The 12,540-nt window shown below is 48.0% G+C and overlaps 2 protein-coding genes across 2 annotated transcripts; one reads left to right on the forward strand and one right to left on the reverse strand.

Moving 5' to 3' along the window:
• Window positions 1-2,691: 2,691 nt before the first annotated feature.
• PV07_05199 (uncharacterized protein) lies at window positions 2,692-3,510 on the reverse strand (the record flags this gene model as incomplete). Its single annotated transcript, XM_016392078.1, has 1 exon — window positions 2,692-3,510. One exon carries the CDS (start codon window positions 3,508-3,510, stop codon window positions 2,692-2,694), a length of 819 nt encoding a protein of 272 aa, XP_016249597.1.
• Window positions 3,511-3,990: 480 nt separating this feature from the next.
• On the forward strand, window positions 3,991-4,597 carry PV07_05200 (uncharacterized protein; the record flags this gene model as incomplete). Its single annotated transcript, XM_016392079.1, has 3 exons — window positions 3,991-4,265; window positions 4,307-4,364; window positions 4,424-4,597. 3 exons carry the CDS (start codon window positions 3,991-3,993, stop codon window positions 4,595-4,597), a joined length of 507 nt encoding a protein of 168 aa, XP_016249598.1.
• Between the last annotated feature and the right edge of the window lie 7,943 nt (window positions 4,598-12,540).

Consider the following 12,540-nt stretch of genomic DNA (forward strand, 5'->3'; position numbering starts at 1 on the left):
CTACCTCCTCGAGGCGCGGCTCATGTACGAACCCCTCGTTCTGCAGCGTCGCAACGAGGCCGTTGATTGTCTTTTCATCCTCCTTGATAGTAGGCTAGTATCTGACTAAGTTATAGTACTCCTTAGACGTTAAGATAACGCTAAAATCGTGCGAATCGAGGACCCTACGACTCGTAGAGAACGGCATAGTATTAGATCGGTATAGTCTTACATACGCTAGGGCCGCCTAGAACTCCGCAAGTCGATCTCTATAACGTTTAAATATCAAAGGGTTATCGCTCAATAGGTGGCCAGAGTGTTCTAGAGACTTGACAGTAAGGATAAAGCCTTTGATTCCACTATTCCGTTTACTAATTGATTTCTAGGAGACTCGACAGGACCATTAATAGTTAGTCCCACGAATATAAGTCGATTCGCGTTTACGATCTGACGTAATTACGCCGTCCTCGTTCCTATTAACGTAGTCGTCAAGGCCCCGCCAGTTCCGCGTGCCCTCGCCGTAGTAGATATAGAGGAAGTTATAGCCAGGATGAGCGGGCTTACCACCTCCTCCTTTGACTATATCAAAGCCCTAGGTAAGCGAATAGACTAGGAGGCGTTCCTGGCATTCGTCAGGAGTGTCAAAGACCTCCTGGTCAACAGGATCGAGGCGGTATTTGGCAGGATAGCTATTCACGGCCTTCTTAAGTGGTCGACGGAGGTGGTCAGGACAACCTTACCTAGCACGCCAGGGAGGAGTATCGGCCATTGCACAGACTAGGCGGCGGCGACGACGAGGTCAGATCGCGAGGCCATCTCAATGTTCAATCGCTGACTGAATTACAGGATTTGTGTGACTAGCAGAAACGAGTGCCCAGCTAAATTTGGTGTGCCAAGTCTCTACTAGGCATGAATAGGTTAATTAAGCGAAGTCGCCGTTGTACGAAGTCGCCGTCGAAGTCGCCGCCCGGAGTCATTCCCCCCTTCCTCTTTAGCGCAGTCCCAAAAGCGTACTCACATTTGATTGGCGTGGCTACAAGAAGTGTCTCTCCTGTATAGCAGAAAAATTCTCTCACAACAACCAGAACCTCAGGTTTCGAGACTAGGTTAAAGCTCAGTAGATTGGCTGTTTTCCATCTCAGACAAGGTGGCCATCGGCATGACTGTCCTAGGACAGGGTCAAAAGATGGTACCATGAACCAACGAAGATGCCGAACTCTATATTTTGACAAATGGTAAGGCCGTCCTGAATGTTGGGTAGGGGCACAAGGAACTCCATAAGCTGGATAGTGTCTATTTCCAGGGGGTTTTTTACACAGCATCAGGAACCATGGTTATGAACCTGCATGTCTTCTGTGGGTGTTGGAATAGCCTCAGAGGAAGCCCCTGCTTACTTAGAATGCAATCACTGAACATTCCCACCTGAACATACTTTGAACAGGGTTTATTCTTACTGTAGTGTGATATTTTCTATTGAAAACCGAAAGGATGATTCCTAAAGGATTGTATGTAAGAGATCTTTAGGCTTCTGTTGTACTGTACGTACCAAAGAGGTTATACTGGTGCCTGCGGGTGCCTTTTCTTGCGTGTTCTAGCGTGTTCGCACGTTGTTGCCTACACTGTGGCAGTGTTGCAACTCGAGTGTATATATAGGGCAAGAGAACGTCAAACAGGACAGGGAGACAGTCAGACAGTTGTGGCTCATGAAAAAAATACCTCAGAATACAACAGCTTCTCCAGGAGCGGCAGCCTTTGCAGTTATCTGTTCAGAACTCGAGCGCAGCTATTCTAAATTCACTTTTGTTTAGGTTTTCGGTAGATAGACAATGTAAGAGATTTTTGATGACCGAATGATGTATTGAGGGCTCTGGTCGCCTCCGGAATGGAGCGCGACAACTGGTATCTATATAGCTTCTATCTGTTGCCCTGAACGCCTGCAAAAGGAGACAAAAATGGGGAACGGCCAACGTCCAGAACGCCTGCTGACTTAACCTGAAACTGTTGAGGATAGGCTGAGGTTTTGAAGAGCTCCCTAGAACCACACCATCAAGTGGCGACGGCGAGGTCTAGAAAGGCTTATGAGAAGGAGACAACGCTACCATGAGCGAAGCGGAATTGGGTCTCTGCGTCGGCACAGTACTTATTGACGAAACAAAATTCCGCCACGCCGGGCTGAGGATCTTTGCCTTCTGGATTTTGATGCTAATTATGGAAGTTCCTATACCCTTGCCAATATCTCCACTTATCGCCTGTGTTGGCGTCCTGATGCGTACAGAGTCTCAGGACTGCTTCAGGAGACCTTCTGGCCGGTTTCAGAAATTCAGAGAACGGCTCCTGGACACAGCGATTCTTGTATATAGAAAGGAAGCACTTTCTGAACTAGAGAAGGCAGACAGAACTCAATCGAATGCATCTATACCTGCTCAGAAAGCGCTCAGTCTAACAAATGGGCTTCTCAACGACAGAGTTCACCTGCATTTCTACTCATCTCTACTTTCTTGTCCTCTTGAGCGAGCACTTCGTAGTCGTGTACCGCGGCTACGCTAGTGACAAAGATGGCAAACGTGGCTATATTGATATTGGAATGAATAAGAACCTAAGCGTTGATCTGCACACTCACTGAGTAGGGAGATGAGGCACTTCCTCAATATCGGGTATTCAACTTCAGGCGCTGAAGTATAGATCTTTTGACCCTGGTGCAGGGGACTTTGTCTATTTTCCAGCTTTGGGTCCCCAAGCCTTCCCGGCAATCACACCGCCATCAACAAGAAGATCGGTACCTGTGACAAAGGATGCGTCACTACTGCACAAGAATGCCGCAGCTGCTGCGATTTCGAATGTTGTCCCAAGGCGCTGGAAGGCAGCAGCAGCAACCAAGCTTCTGACACTATCACCTAGGTCTCCGGCGAGCTCGGCCTGAGCCAGGGGGGTGTGGGTAACCCCTGGGCTGATTGTGTTGATTCGGGCGCCCTTCAATCCATACGCCAGCGCCGCTCTCTGGACACGAAGAGTGTTTCCCCTTTTGGCTAATGAATAAGCTGATACTCGGGTGGTACTAGTAATGTCCGGGTGATCAACAATCTTTTCGCGGGGGGCTGTGGCGAGGTGCTGCTCAAGGTTCTCTGAAAACTTATACATATGCCCGGCTGAGCTCGCGATACAAACAAGACTGCTTCCCGGAGAGACAACGGGCAGAAAGGCGTCAATAATGTTGACGGTTCCGACTAGGTCAACGTCAAGAATTTGCTCCTTTGATCCGGTTGCCGGAGCCACGCCGGCTGTGTGAACAATTGCATCGATCCTGCCTGCTTTTGCTGCATGCTCAGACAGCTGCCTCACGGAATCGTAGTCAGCCACATCGACCTTGTGGCTTTCAACGATGAACCCTTCGCTTTGGAGCTGAGAGACAGCAGCGTCCAACGCCTTTTCTGAATAGTCCGCAAGAATCACTCGCCGACCGCTTCCTAGTCTTCTGGCAACTGCTAATCCCATCCCACCCACACCAGTCACTACTAGTACTAGGTCCGTCATTAGAAAGGTGTGTGCTGGTTCGTAAAACGGTCAAGAATCCCCTGCCAGACAAGAGGCCGATGCTCGAGAAATTGCACTTCAAAGCGAAGCCGCTCAGTGCAAAAGAAGACGAGGAGAACGTTTTGTTTCCTTTTGACCACTCCCTCCATTCCCCTGGGTCGCCTGACCCTGCTATTCTTTCGCGCTCGAATTATTTCCGTTCTTCCCAGACTTCCGGGATTCCGTCGATGCATGCTTCGCTCGCTTCACCTCACCCAATCACAATCGTCCAGCTGGAGTAATTAGTCCGATTTCGTTGACAGCGTTAGGACTCTTCCGGTTTTAGCTAAGAGAATAGTCGATTGGAAAGCAGAACCACTAAAAGTGTTGATACTGGCCGTGACACATAATATTAGGATGATCCACATGACAACCTCGCAAAGTCCCTATCAAAGAGCAAGCAGCTTATGAATGTGCTGTTTGTGCAGTCGAGCCGGAACCATGGTTGCCAACGATCTCGCCAATCACGACTCCAAGCCACAGAAAGGATCGAGGTCTCCTGCTGATGAAGCGCTTTTTTTCTACCTGGGCATTACTGACTTGCTGCCGTTACATGGTTATTGCACTGATGATCTACGTCGCGTAAAAGTCGTTTGCATTGGTGCTGGATTCTCGGGCGTGCTCGGGGGCATCCGATTTCCCCAGCGAATCGCGAACCTTAATTTCACCATCTACGAGGAGAATGAGGACGTTGGAGGAACTTGGTGGGAGAACGGGTGTGTGGCTCTTTGAATCGCATCGCAGTATGGACATCTAGTGGAGCGAGCATTATTATAGGGGCGAAGAAATCGAAGAGTACATCAAGCGGACTACTTGTAGGTATGGTGTGTACAAATATGTCAAGTTCCAAATCTAATTCAACGCGACCACCTAGCACGAGGACATTGGTAAATGGGAGGTCTTTCTCGAGGACATTCGGACGGAGAGAAACTTCACCGAAGAACGCGATTTTTTCATCTCTGCAGTTGGCATCTTGAATGAGTGGAAGTGGCCGGAGATTGAGGGTCGGGAACAATTCAAAGGCAAAATGGTCCACTCTGCGTATTAGAACCCTCAGCTCACCTTGGATAGGATGAAGGATAAAGACATTACACTCATTGGTGCCGGTTCGTCTGGCATCCAAATCTTGCCATAGGTCCAGCCGATCGTTAAAAGAGTTGATCACTACATGACAAGTAAAACGTGGATCTCACAAATTGGGTTTGGGAGCGAAGAGCTCACAAACCTTGGCGCTGTTGGGGAGAGTTGGAGTGCATATAGTAATTACGTGGCGTTGTATTTATCCGAAGTTGGTGCAGGGGATGGATTTGGTGCCATGTTTGGTAGACGTTAACGAGGGATTTTTGGATTTTAGTTAAGACTTTAGACCTTAATATGTTATAGTTATTAAGTCCTAATATAGCTTTAATCGATATTAGCTCTAGGTTCTAAACGTGTCAGGAAGGGCTCGCTAGCGAACTATCTAATAAGTATATTACCTATCTATAGGCGCAGAACGATAGCGATTCCGAAGCTGGAGAGCCTCTGTCAGGAACGTCTGACACACACCACAAAGCTGCCAAGAGACTAGCTAGCCCAGATAGAAACCCAGCCTCCTCGCATGAGACTCGCAGGCGTCTCTCATGCTTCGAGTCCTGTATAACCTGAGCGGTTAGGATACACCTATTGATACCTGAACCTACTATTCCCTCCGCCTATCTACCTATAGGCAACCCTCACAGCCTCAGAAGGTAGCCCACGACCCGTACGCTTATATACATCTAGCCCCTGAGAGCCTTAGCACCCCTTATTCGTGACAAAAGGAATCCAAATCGAGACTTAAGGAGTTAAAAGATTAATATAGTATAAGTATATATATAAGTAGTAGGAGAGTAAGTAGGTATATTAGGCTTCTTAGGCTAGGTTAGTGACTCTCGAAGATTAAGTAATACTTTATAGTATATCCTCTATCTAGTAGAGGCTCTTAAACTAGTTTCAAGAGGTACTAGTATCCCCTTTTTAAAGGTTAGCTGAATTTCTAAGTGACTATACTATTAATTCCTATCCTATAATATCTAACTTCCTCTATTAATTCCTTTAGATAAACTATTTAACGGTCTTAGTCTCGTAGTTACGGATATAACTAGTCGCCTCTATAGGGAGGGTTAATAAGGTAGTCTTCTACCTCTATAAGGTTATAGTCGTTAGTAGTCTCTTTACGTATAGTTTACCCTTTCATACTCTAAGAGGTAGTCTACTTTTTTTAATAGCTTAGCTTCGTTACCTCCCTACCAATACCTTAGAGAAGTCATTTAATCTCTAATATTAGTAGATAATATCGCGCTTAGAGCGCTACGAAGTATAGTTAGTAGGCTATAAAGGGCGAACTTATACCTAGGGTATTAGGCTCCGTAGAAACGCATCTAAGTACTTCCATAACTACCCCTTTTCTCTAGGTTAATACTATTTAATTATCCTTCGATATAGGCTTGCTCTAAGAGACTAATTCTATACCCTCATAGGAGAGCGCCTCTATAGAGGGAGAAGAGGTTTAGTCGAGGTAGCTAAAGGATTGACGGGTTCTATTTAACCTTCGCACTCGACATAATATTCTAAGGGCTCAAGTTCCAATCGAACTTAGTCTATCAATAGCTTGAGGACTATCTCTTACTATTTAAAGAGATAGAGGCCTTCGAGGCCCTAGCCTAGGCGTCTATAAGGGCTATCTAGAGCGTTACTACTAGACATAACTTAATAGAGGAATATAATGAATTCTATAGGGTCCTAGGGCCTATCTAACTATATACGTTCGAGTAATTGATAAAGGGGTCTCGACGCTAGTAATAGACCTTCGGCCAAAGACTAGCGCGAACAGTCATTACATCTCTCGGCGGTCCTGTCAGTCACAAGCGGGGCTATGCCGGGTCACGTGATAACTAGGAATAGAAATATCGTTGTGGCGATATGTTGGTATGGAAGCATACCAACATATCAACATGCTGCCAAGGTTACCTCATTGGATATGAGCCACAAGTATATAGTCAAGACTGCACCCATACCTTGTACATCTCTAGCATACCCTGACCCGCTGCTATACGTGTTGCGTTCTGTACGCCGTTTGTGCAAATGCATGAAGATCTCTCTTCTGCTTCTATTTCTCGAGCGGTTGCTTCCGATTTGTATCCAACTTTGCCTGCGTTCTAGAGCAGTCCTCAAGGACCCTGAAAAGGTCTAGAATCCTCCTTGAGCTTAACGAGTGCAACGCTGTTATCGTAGAGGGGGCCTAAAACGAGGTCTAGAATCTCTCGCTGCACAACTCCTAAGATTAGAGCCTTGTCAGCTCAACAATATGCTACACCTGTCCCCTACACCACACCTCTACTTTCGGGCCTGCGACTAGAGACGTCTACCAGTTTCGGGCATAGTTAAAAGGAGCAGCACTGACAATACGCTCCCGAAGAGTACTACGTGGTACCCCATGTCGAGTGGCCGCGGCGGCTTGAGAGAACCCTTGTTTAAGGTCTGTAAGTGCATTCTTAATGTCACCCTCTGTATAGGTGGGCATTATTCGTATGCAAAAGAAAGCAACTCGATTGGACAAGTATTGGTTGTTTATTCGAAGGTTGACGCGTAGTAGTCGCGCGTACTACTCTCTGAACCCATATCCTGAGAATCTAGAAAGCCTTCAAGATCGCCGGCGGTGCATGTAAGAGAGACTAGAATCCTGGCTGGCAGTATAGAGTGGATAAACACTGATTGGTTTGGGAAGTCAGGAACTCAAAGCATTAGAGCATTGGCCGCAGTAGGAAACTATGCTAGACCTCGAAGTCGAACTCCCTACAGAGCAACTAGAACTGTCATGAATGCGAAGACTTCAGGGGCAGGGTGTATATAGCTACCCTTCGTAGAGACATCTCCCGAAGTTTTTCAGCTTCGGATTCCTATCGTTTGCACCTATAGAGAGGCAATTCGATATATTGGATATAGTTTCCCGCGACCCTATTCCTGATATCTAAGCTATACGCCATTCTAAGTCTTAAAATTGGGAAAACTCATGAACTCAGCCGCCATTGTCACACTGTAAGGGTCATTATGTAAGCCATACTTTCAAAACTTTAATAGAGAAGCAATGAGACAGAAGCTTTCGAGACAATCGGAGACTATAGGACCGAGCCACAACTAACATTTTCAGTTCTGGCCTACGAGTTTGGATCTCTGAAAAGTGCGGGGTGCGAGACAGAGAAATTAGATTGAACCTGATGGCTGCTTTTTCACAATTTTAGCGTACATATTTGTTCGCTCGCACCAACTCTTCCTAACTGTGTCGATGTATCCTGGCTCAAAACCGTTTGCTCCAACATCCAGAGCCCATGGAAGTACAGGTCTGAGGCTACTAATGTATGAAGTCATACCGAGTCAGACTGGGGACACGTTATAACAGAAGCCAATTGACGACACTTGGACATTTCCAAACGAGGTCTAACTTCACGATCTCTTCAGGACGAAGTCGTCAAGCTTGCTAACAGCTAGCACTTCTGGGAAGGGAGAGCCATTTCTGGACCGGAACGAAAGATCCATGGTCCTTCGAAAAAATTCCGGGAGAGCTGTGTGATGACAGTTTCCTCCATTTTCAGATGAGTTTGATGGAAGCATTCATTTCTTGTTCTGCTTCAGCCGCATTAAGTCCAGCCGATGCAGGACTTTGTACAGGGTTCCTAACGGCTTCTGCTCTCACAGCGGAAGTGTATTCTTTGTCCCTCCCCACTTGAGCATGCGCTTTTTTGCCTTGCTTGTGTCCGAATAGAGATGAGATAGCCCGATGTGCCCCTTATTACTCTTACTGTGGCAATGCAGTCTGCTACCCGTCCGCCTTCCTCCTTCCGACCTCTTGAGACATAGTTGAGGTTTCCCCAGCAATGTTACCGTAGGCCCCCTAAACGTCAAAGGAGGCCATATTGGCAATGTGCACTCTTACCAACTTCCTGACGCCACAGCTATATCTCGGAAAGAACTAACCACCATCATTCCAACGTTTCTCCGCGAACTAAGCTAACTAGCATGGCCTTTCTCCAATTATACGGATTATACGGCCTAGAACTCCTCCCCAAACGTTGAGTAAGTAGTGCAATCAGCCGGTATGTTTTACCGAGCGTTTAGACCATGGCGTTGAACCCCTGCAGCATACTGGACTGCACCTGTCCGTATGTATACTTCAAACAGTGCTGCTAGATGAAGTGAACTGCAAAGATGTCGCAAGCGAGCTTGAGTATTCTATTAGATATGCTGTCAAGGCCAGGGGCTTTGTTCACTGCAACCTTCTGATGGTTGATAAGAGTTTGTGCTGTCGACTTTCAGTTCGAGTTCCACAGGGTTTGTGGAAAAAGTCTACTTGAATACTTCTAACCTACCCTTATAGACGTCGACCGCGATGCCGCCGGGTGTTCTCTTGATTAGTACTATAGTATAGACATAGTGCACCGAGCCCCGTTGGACGCCCAGCCTGAGTCCTTACCCGGTACTGCTTTCTTGGTATTTGACGCACCAGCTAACAGAACGACAGCGCCGTGGTAGTTTGCTTGAGAAGAGAGTCAGAGCAAGGAGGTTATAGTTTGATTTGCAGCCCAAGGACCTGTTGTCGAAGCACTTATGTCCATGAAGGTCCTTGTCAGGGTGATAATGATATGTTCAGACAGCAGAAATGTCTGTGTAGCTGGGGTCTTCCAGAATTTGATACCGCTTCTTGAGTGAAATACCGCTCAATTGATAGCTGGGTCTCGACAACGAGGTGTATGAATTCCTACGCTTCCACTGCTGGATATCGAATTTGATAGGTGACTGTCGATCGCAGTAATATCCTAGGCCTCCTCTCCCCCATTCACCTCCTCTACAATTCTTTTATGCTTCTGAGGCGACGACGAGAATTGGTGCTGGAGCGACTTGCTTGTGGTATAATCACAGTATCTAGATGCCACACACCCGATGAGGTAGATCTTTTGGCCTGCTAGGATGTATAGAATTGTGGTCATACTCCATATCGACTAACAACCCCATACCACAATGTGGAAGGGCAGAATGACCAGTTCGTCGCCATATACAGCCTTTAATTCGACATTCAATGCCTCGTTTCATGGTATGCCAAGGGCGTTGCGGAATAGGTGTAAGGGGTATGAATCCTACCGCGAGGACGCTGTCATAGTTCCAGGATGGCATCTTTTCAGTGGCATTTACTAACGACCAAGTCCTTACTGGAAGCCGAACTACACGGCACACACTGCGCCAAGGTATGAACAAATCTCAAGACGTCAGGGATTCGGAATTGAGGGTGTGCATCCTGCGAGCGCGTAACCGCCGTTATCTCTGTCTTTCATCCTTGGCAGGTGCGAGGACTATTCGGCTTTACCGGAAATGTAGAATCACTAGTAGAGTTTTTCTTGGTGAAGCGCTGTCCGATTGGGGCTCTATGATGGTGATATATATAAGTCTTCTGTTCACGGTATTCGAGGCAGTATTTCTCCAGAACTGTGCTCAGTGCATCGGCACACGTCCTGCGTACAGCCAAAATGTCCAACGCCTGGATGTCACAAGTGGACCCTGGCTTTGAGTCACTTATCCCGGGCCTGAGAGAGACGTTTCGCAAAATCTGGACCTTCGAAGACATCAATGAGTTTCGAGAGAACTGGAGTATCATCCGTGGACAGTATCCGACTTATGTGCCGTCCGAAGGGTTCGATATCTCCTATCGCACAAAACGTGTAAGAGACGGCACCCCGATTGAGCTCCGAGTATATCGGCCCAGTGGGGCAGTACAAACCGAGCGATTGCCTTTGCTCTTCGTTCTCCATGGAGGCGGCTTCGTAGCTGGCAATCACGACACGGAAAACTCGATGTGCCGATCCGTCTGCGTAAAGAACCGCATGGTGGTCATCAGCATCGACTTCCGGAAAGCCCCGGAATTTCAATTTCCGGTGCCCTGCAACGATGCCTACGATGTTTACCTCGGTCTCTTGGAGGATGCCGAATCATTCGGGTTTGACCCATCTAAGGCTATCCTGGCGGGCTCCAGTGCGGGATCCAGTCTCACTGCCGGGCTGGCGCTCAGACTCACCAAAGACGGTCGATCGTCAGGCGTGATTGGGCAGATGCTGAATATTCCGGCGTTGTGTCATCCTGACCATTTACCCCGTGACAAATTCGAGTTGAACAGTTACGAGCAGAACGCCTCCGCTCCCACGATAGACGCACCTTCCATGCGTTGGTATTGGAAGCAATATTGCCCCGATTCAGGGTTCGATCCGTTGGCAAGCCCATTGCTCGCTCCAAGCCTGAGCGGGTTACCTCCAGCCCTCATCCAGGTAGCGGGAATGGACCCAATGAGAGATGAAGGCATTGCCTACGCTGCAGCACTCAGCAGCGCAGGCGTCCCCGTGGATTTGAAGGTCTATCCCGGGCTCCCTCATGGCTTCTTGATAGCCTCACATTTGCCAGTGGTCAATCAGTATCTGGAGGCGATGGTCGAGTGGGTGTCTAAGATCCTCAAGGCATCGGAAAAACCTAGACTCTCATAGCGAAAACGATTGGAAACTACGTCAGCACATCTTCTCTACCTGTACTAGGTAGAGGATTGTCTAGTCCGGTAGTAAAGCACTCCCCAGCACAGTCATGGTTGCTTTTCTCTTTCGACCAAGGTCCAAAATTAGTTTCGGCCCATCGAAAGCCAGGCGTTGACTACGCTAGAGGAAGCTGGTCCCTGCCACTGTGAGCTTCGAGCCATCAGACCGACGATGCTGCATTCTGTTGCTCTGCTTCCAGGAGTCATCTTTTGCAGTCGTTTACCAGCCTCTAGCACCACTTGGAGTTGATCGACTCTACAAGTGCGACGTGCTTCTACCACCACCGTTCACCAAGGCTATCATATACCCTCGGAATTTCTTGCCTTGAATCACTTTGGTGCTCCAAGAACGCAGAGAGACTCTTCAGATGCTGACATGGTAACGTCAGCACAACGGAATACTGCAGGGTGACGGCGCAGATATGTGAAGGGCTTCTGCAACAACCGTTAGACTTGCAAGGTTCCGTACTCTGGGCAGCCGAACTGTTCACAATGTGCCAAACAGTGGTCTGCTCTGCCGGGACCGTACGCATCGAAAGGAACGCCAGCCTTGGAAAGTCAAGAATATCTGTGAACTCCGAGGTGGGTAGGACACTTCTTACGGGCGCTAGCTATCGAGGCATTCGATCGGGGGCTCAAAAGGTTGGAGAGAATAGCACCAGGCATTAGCGTTTGCGCGTTATACGATAAAAAGCGATACACGCTACAAACTGTGCCGTGGAGTAACTTTAGGCCTCTGGGAAGTTTCACGAACATGAGCCGGATTCCAAGCAGAAGAATTGACGCTTCATTCGTCGACTCCTTTGTACTGCCCAGCCGGGAAGTTGGCACTGCCTTCAGTGGTTCGGGAGAGCACTGTGGGTCTCCCGGATACCCTTTCAGTTGATGCTTCAACGGCAAGAGTCAGCTCGCGTTCATACCGTCCTTAGTTAGTCTCACTTAATCTAAACTGTCTTTCTCTCTACATTGCGCGAGTATATACTCCCCTAGCTCGCGACTTCTGCTACTAAGGCAGATTTCAAATTGAGCCTCGCGATCGCCTGCTGCTGGGATAGTGTATGCTTCAAATCTCCTCCTCATTTTCCATCATAATGTTGCAATTCACGCCGACTGTGCCGGTCCAAACTGTGTTCGATGTCCTTTCGTGCGCATTTGATATCTCTTGAAGACAGCGCATGTATCAGGATTGAGTCGGACGAGCGGTGAGCGGAACCTCTTCACACCGTCAGGATTCACCGCTCAGGCCATACTAGGTGACGTTGGACTACTGATCCGATTATCTCCTCCCTCCATATGTTTTCGTCTGCTTCAGAGTCCAGAAATACAGTCGGTGGAACTTAAAGGTCTCGTTGACGAGTACTAGAGTTGGCACTTAGAGTAAATAGTTGTCGTGGCGCCTCCCT

This window comes from Cladophialophora immunda (assembly GCF_000835495.1).
Source record: "Cladophialophora immunda strain CBS 83496 unplaced genomic scaffold supercont1.3, whole genome shotgun sequence".
In the NCBI taxonomy this organism is placed as follows: Eukaryota; Fungi; Ascomycota; class Eurotiomycetes; order Chaetothyriales; family Herpotrichiellaceae; genus Cladophialophora; species Cladophialophora immunda.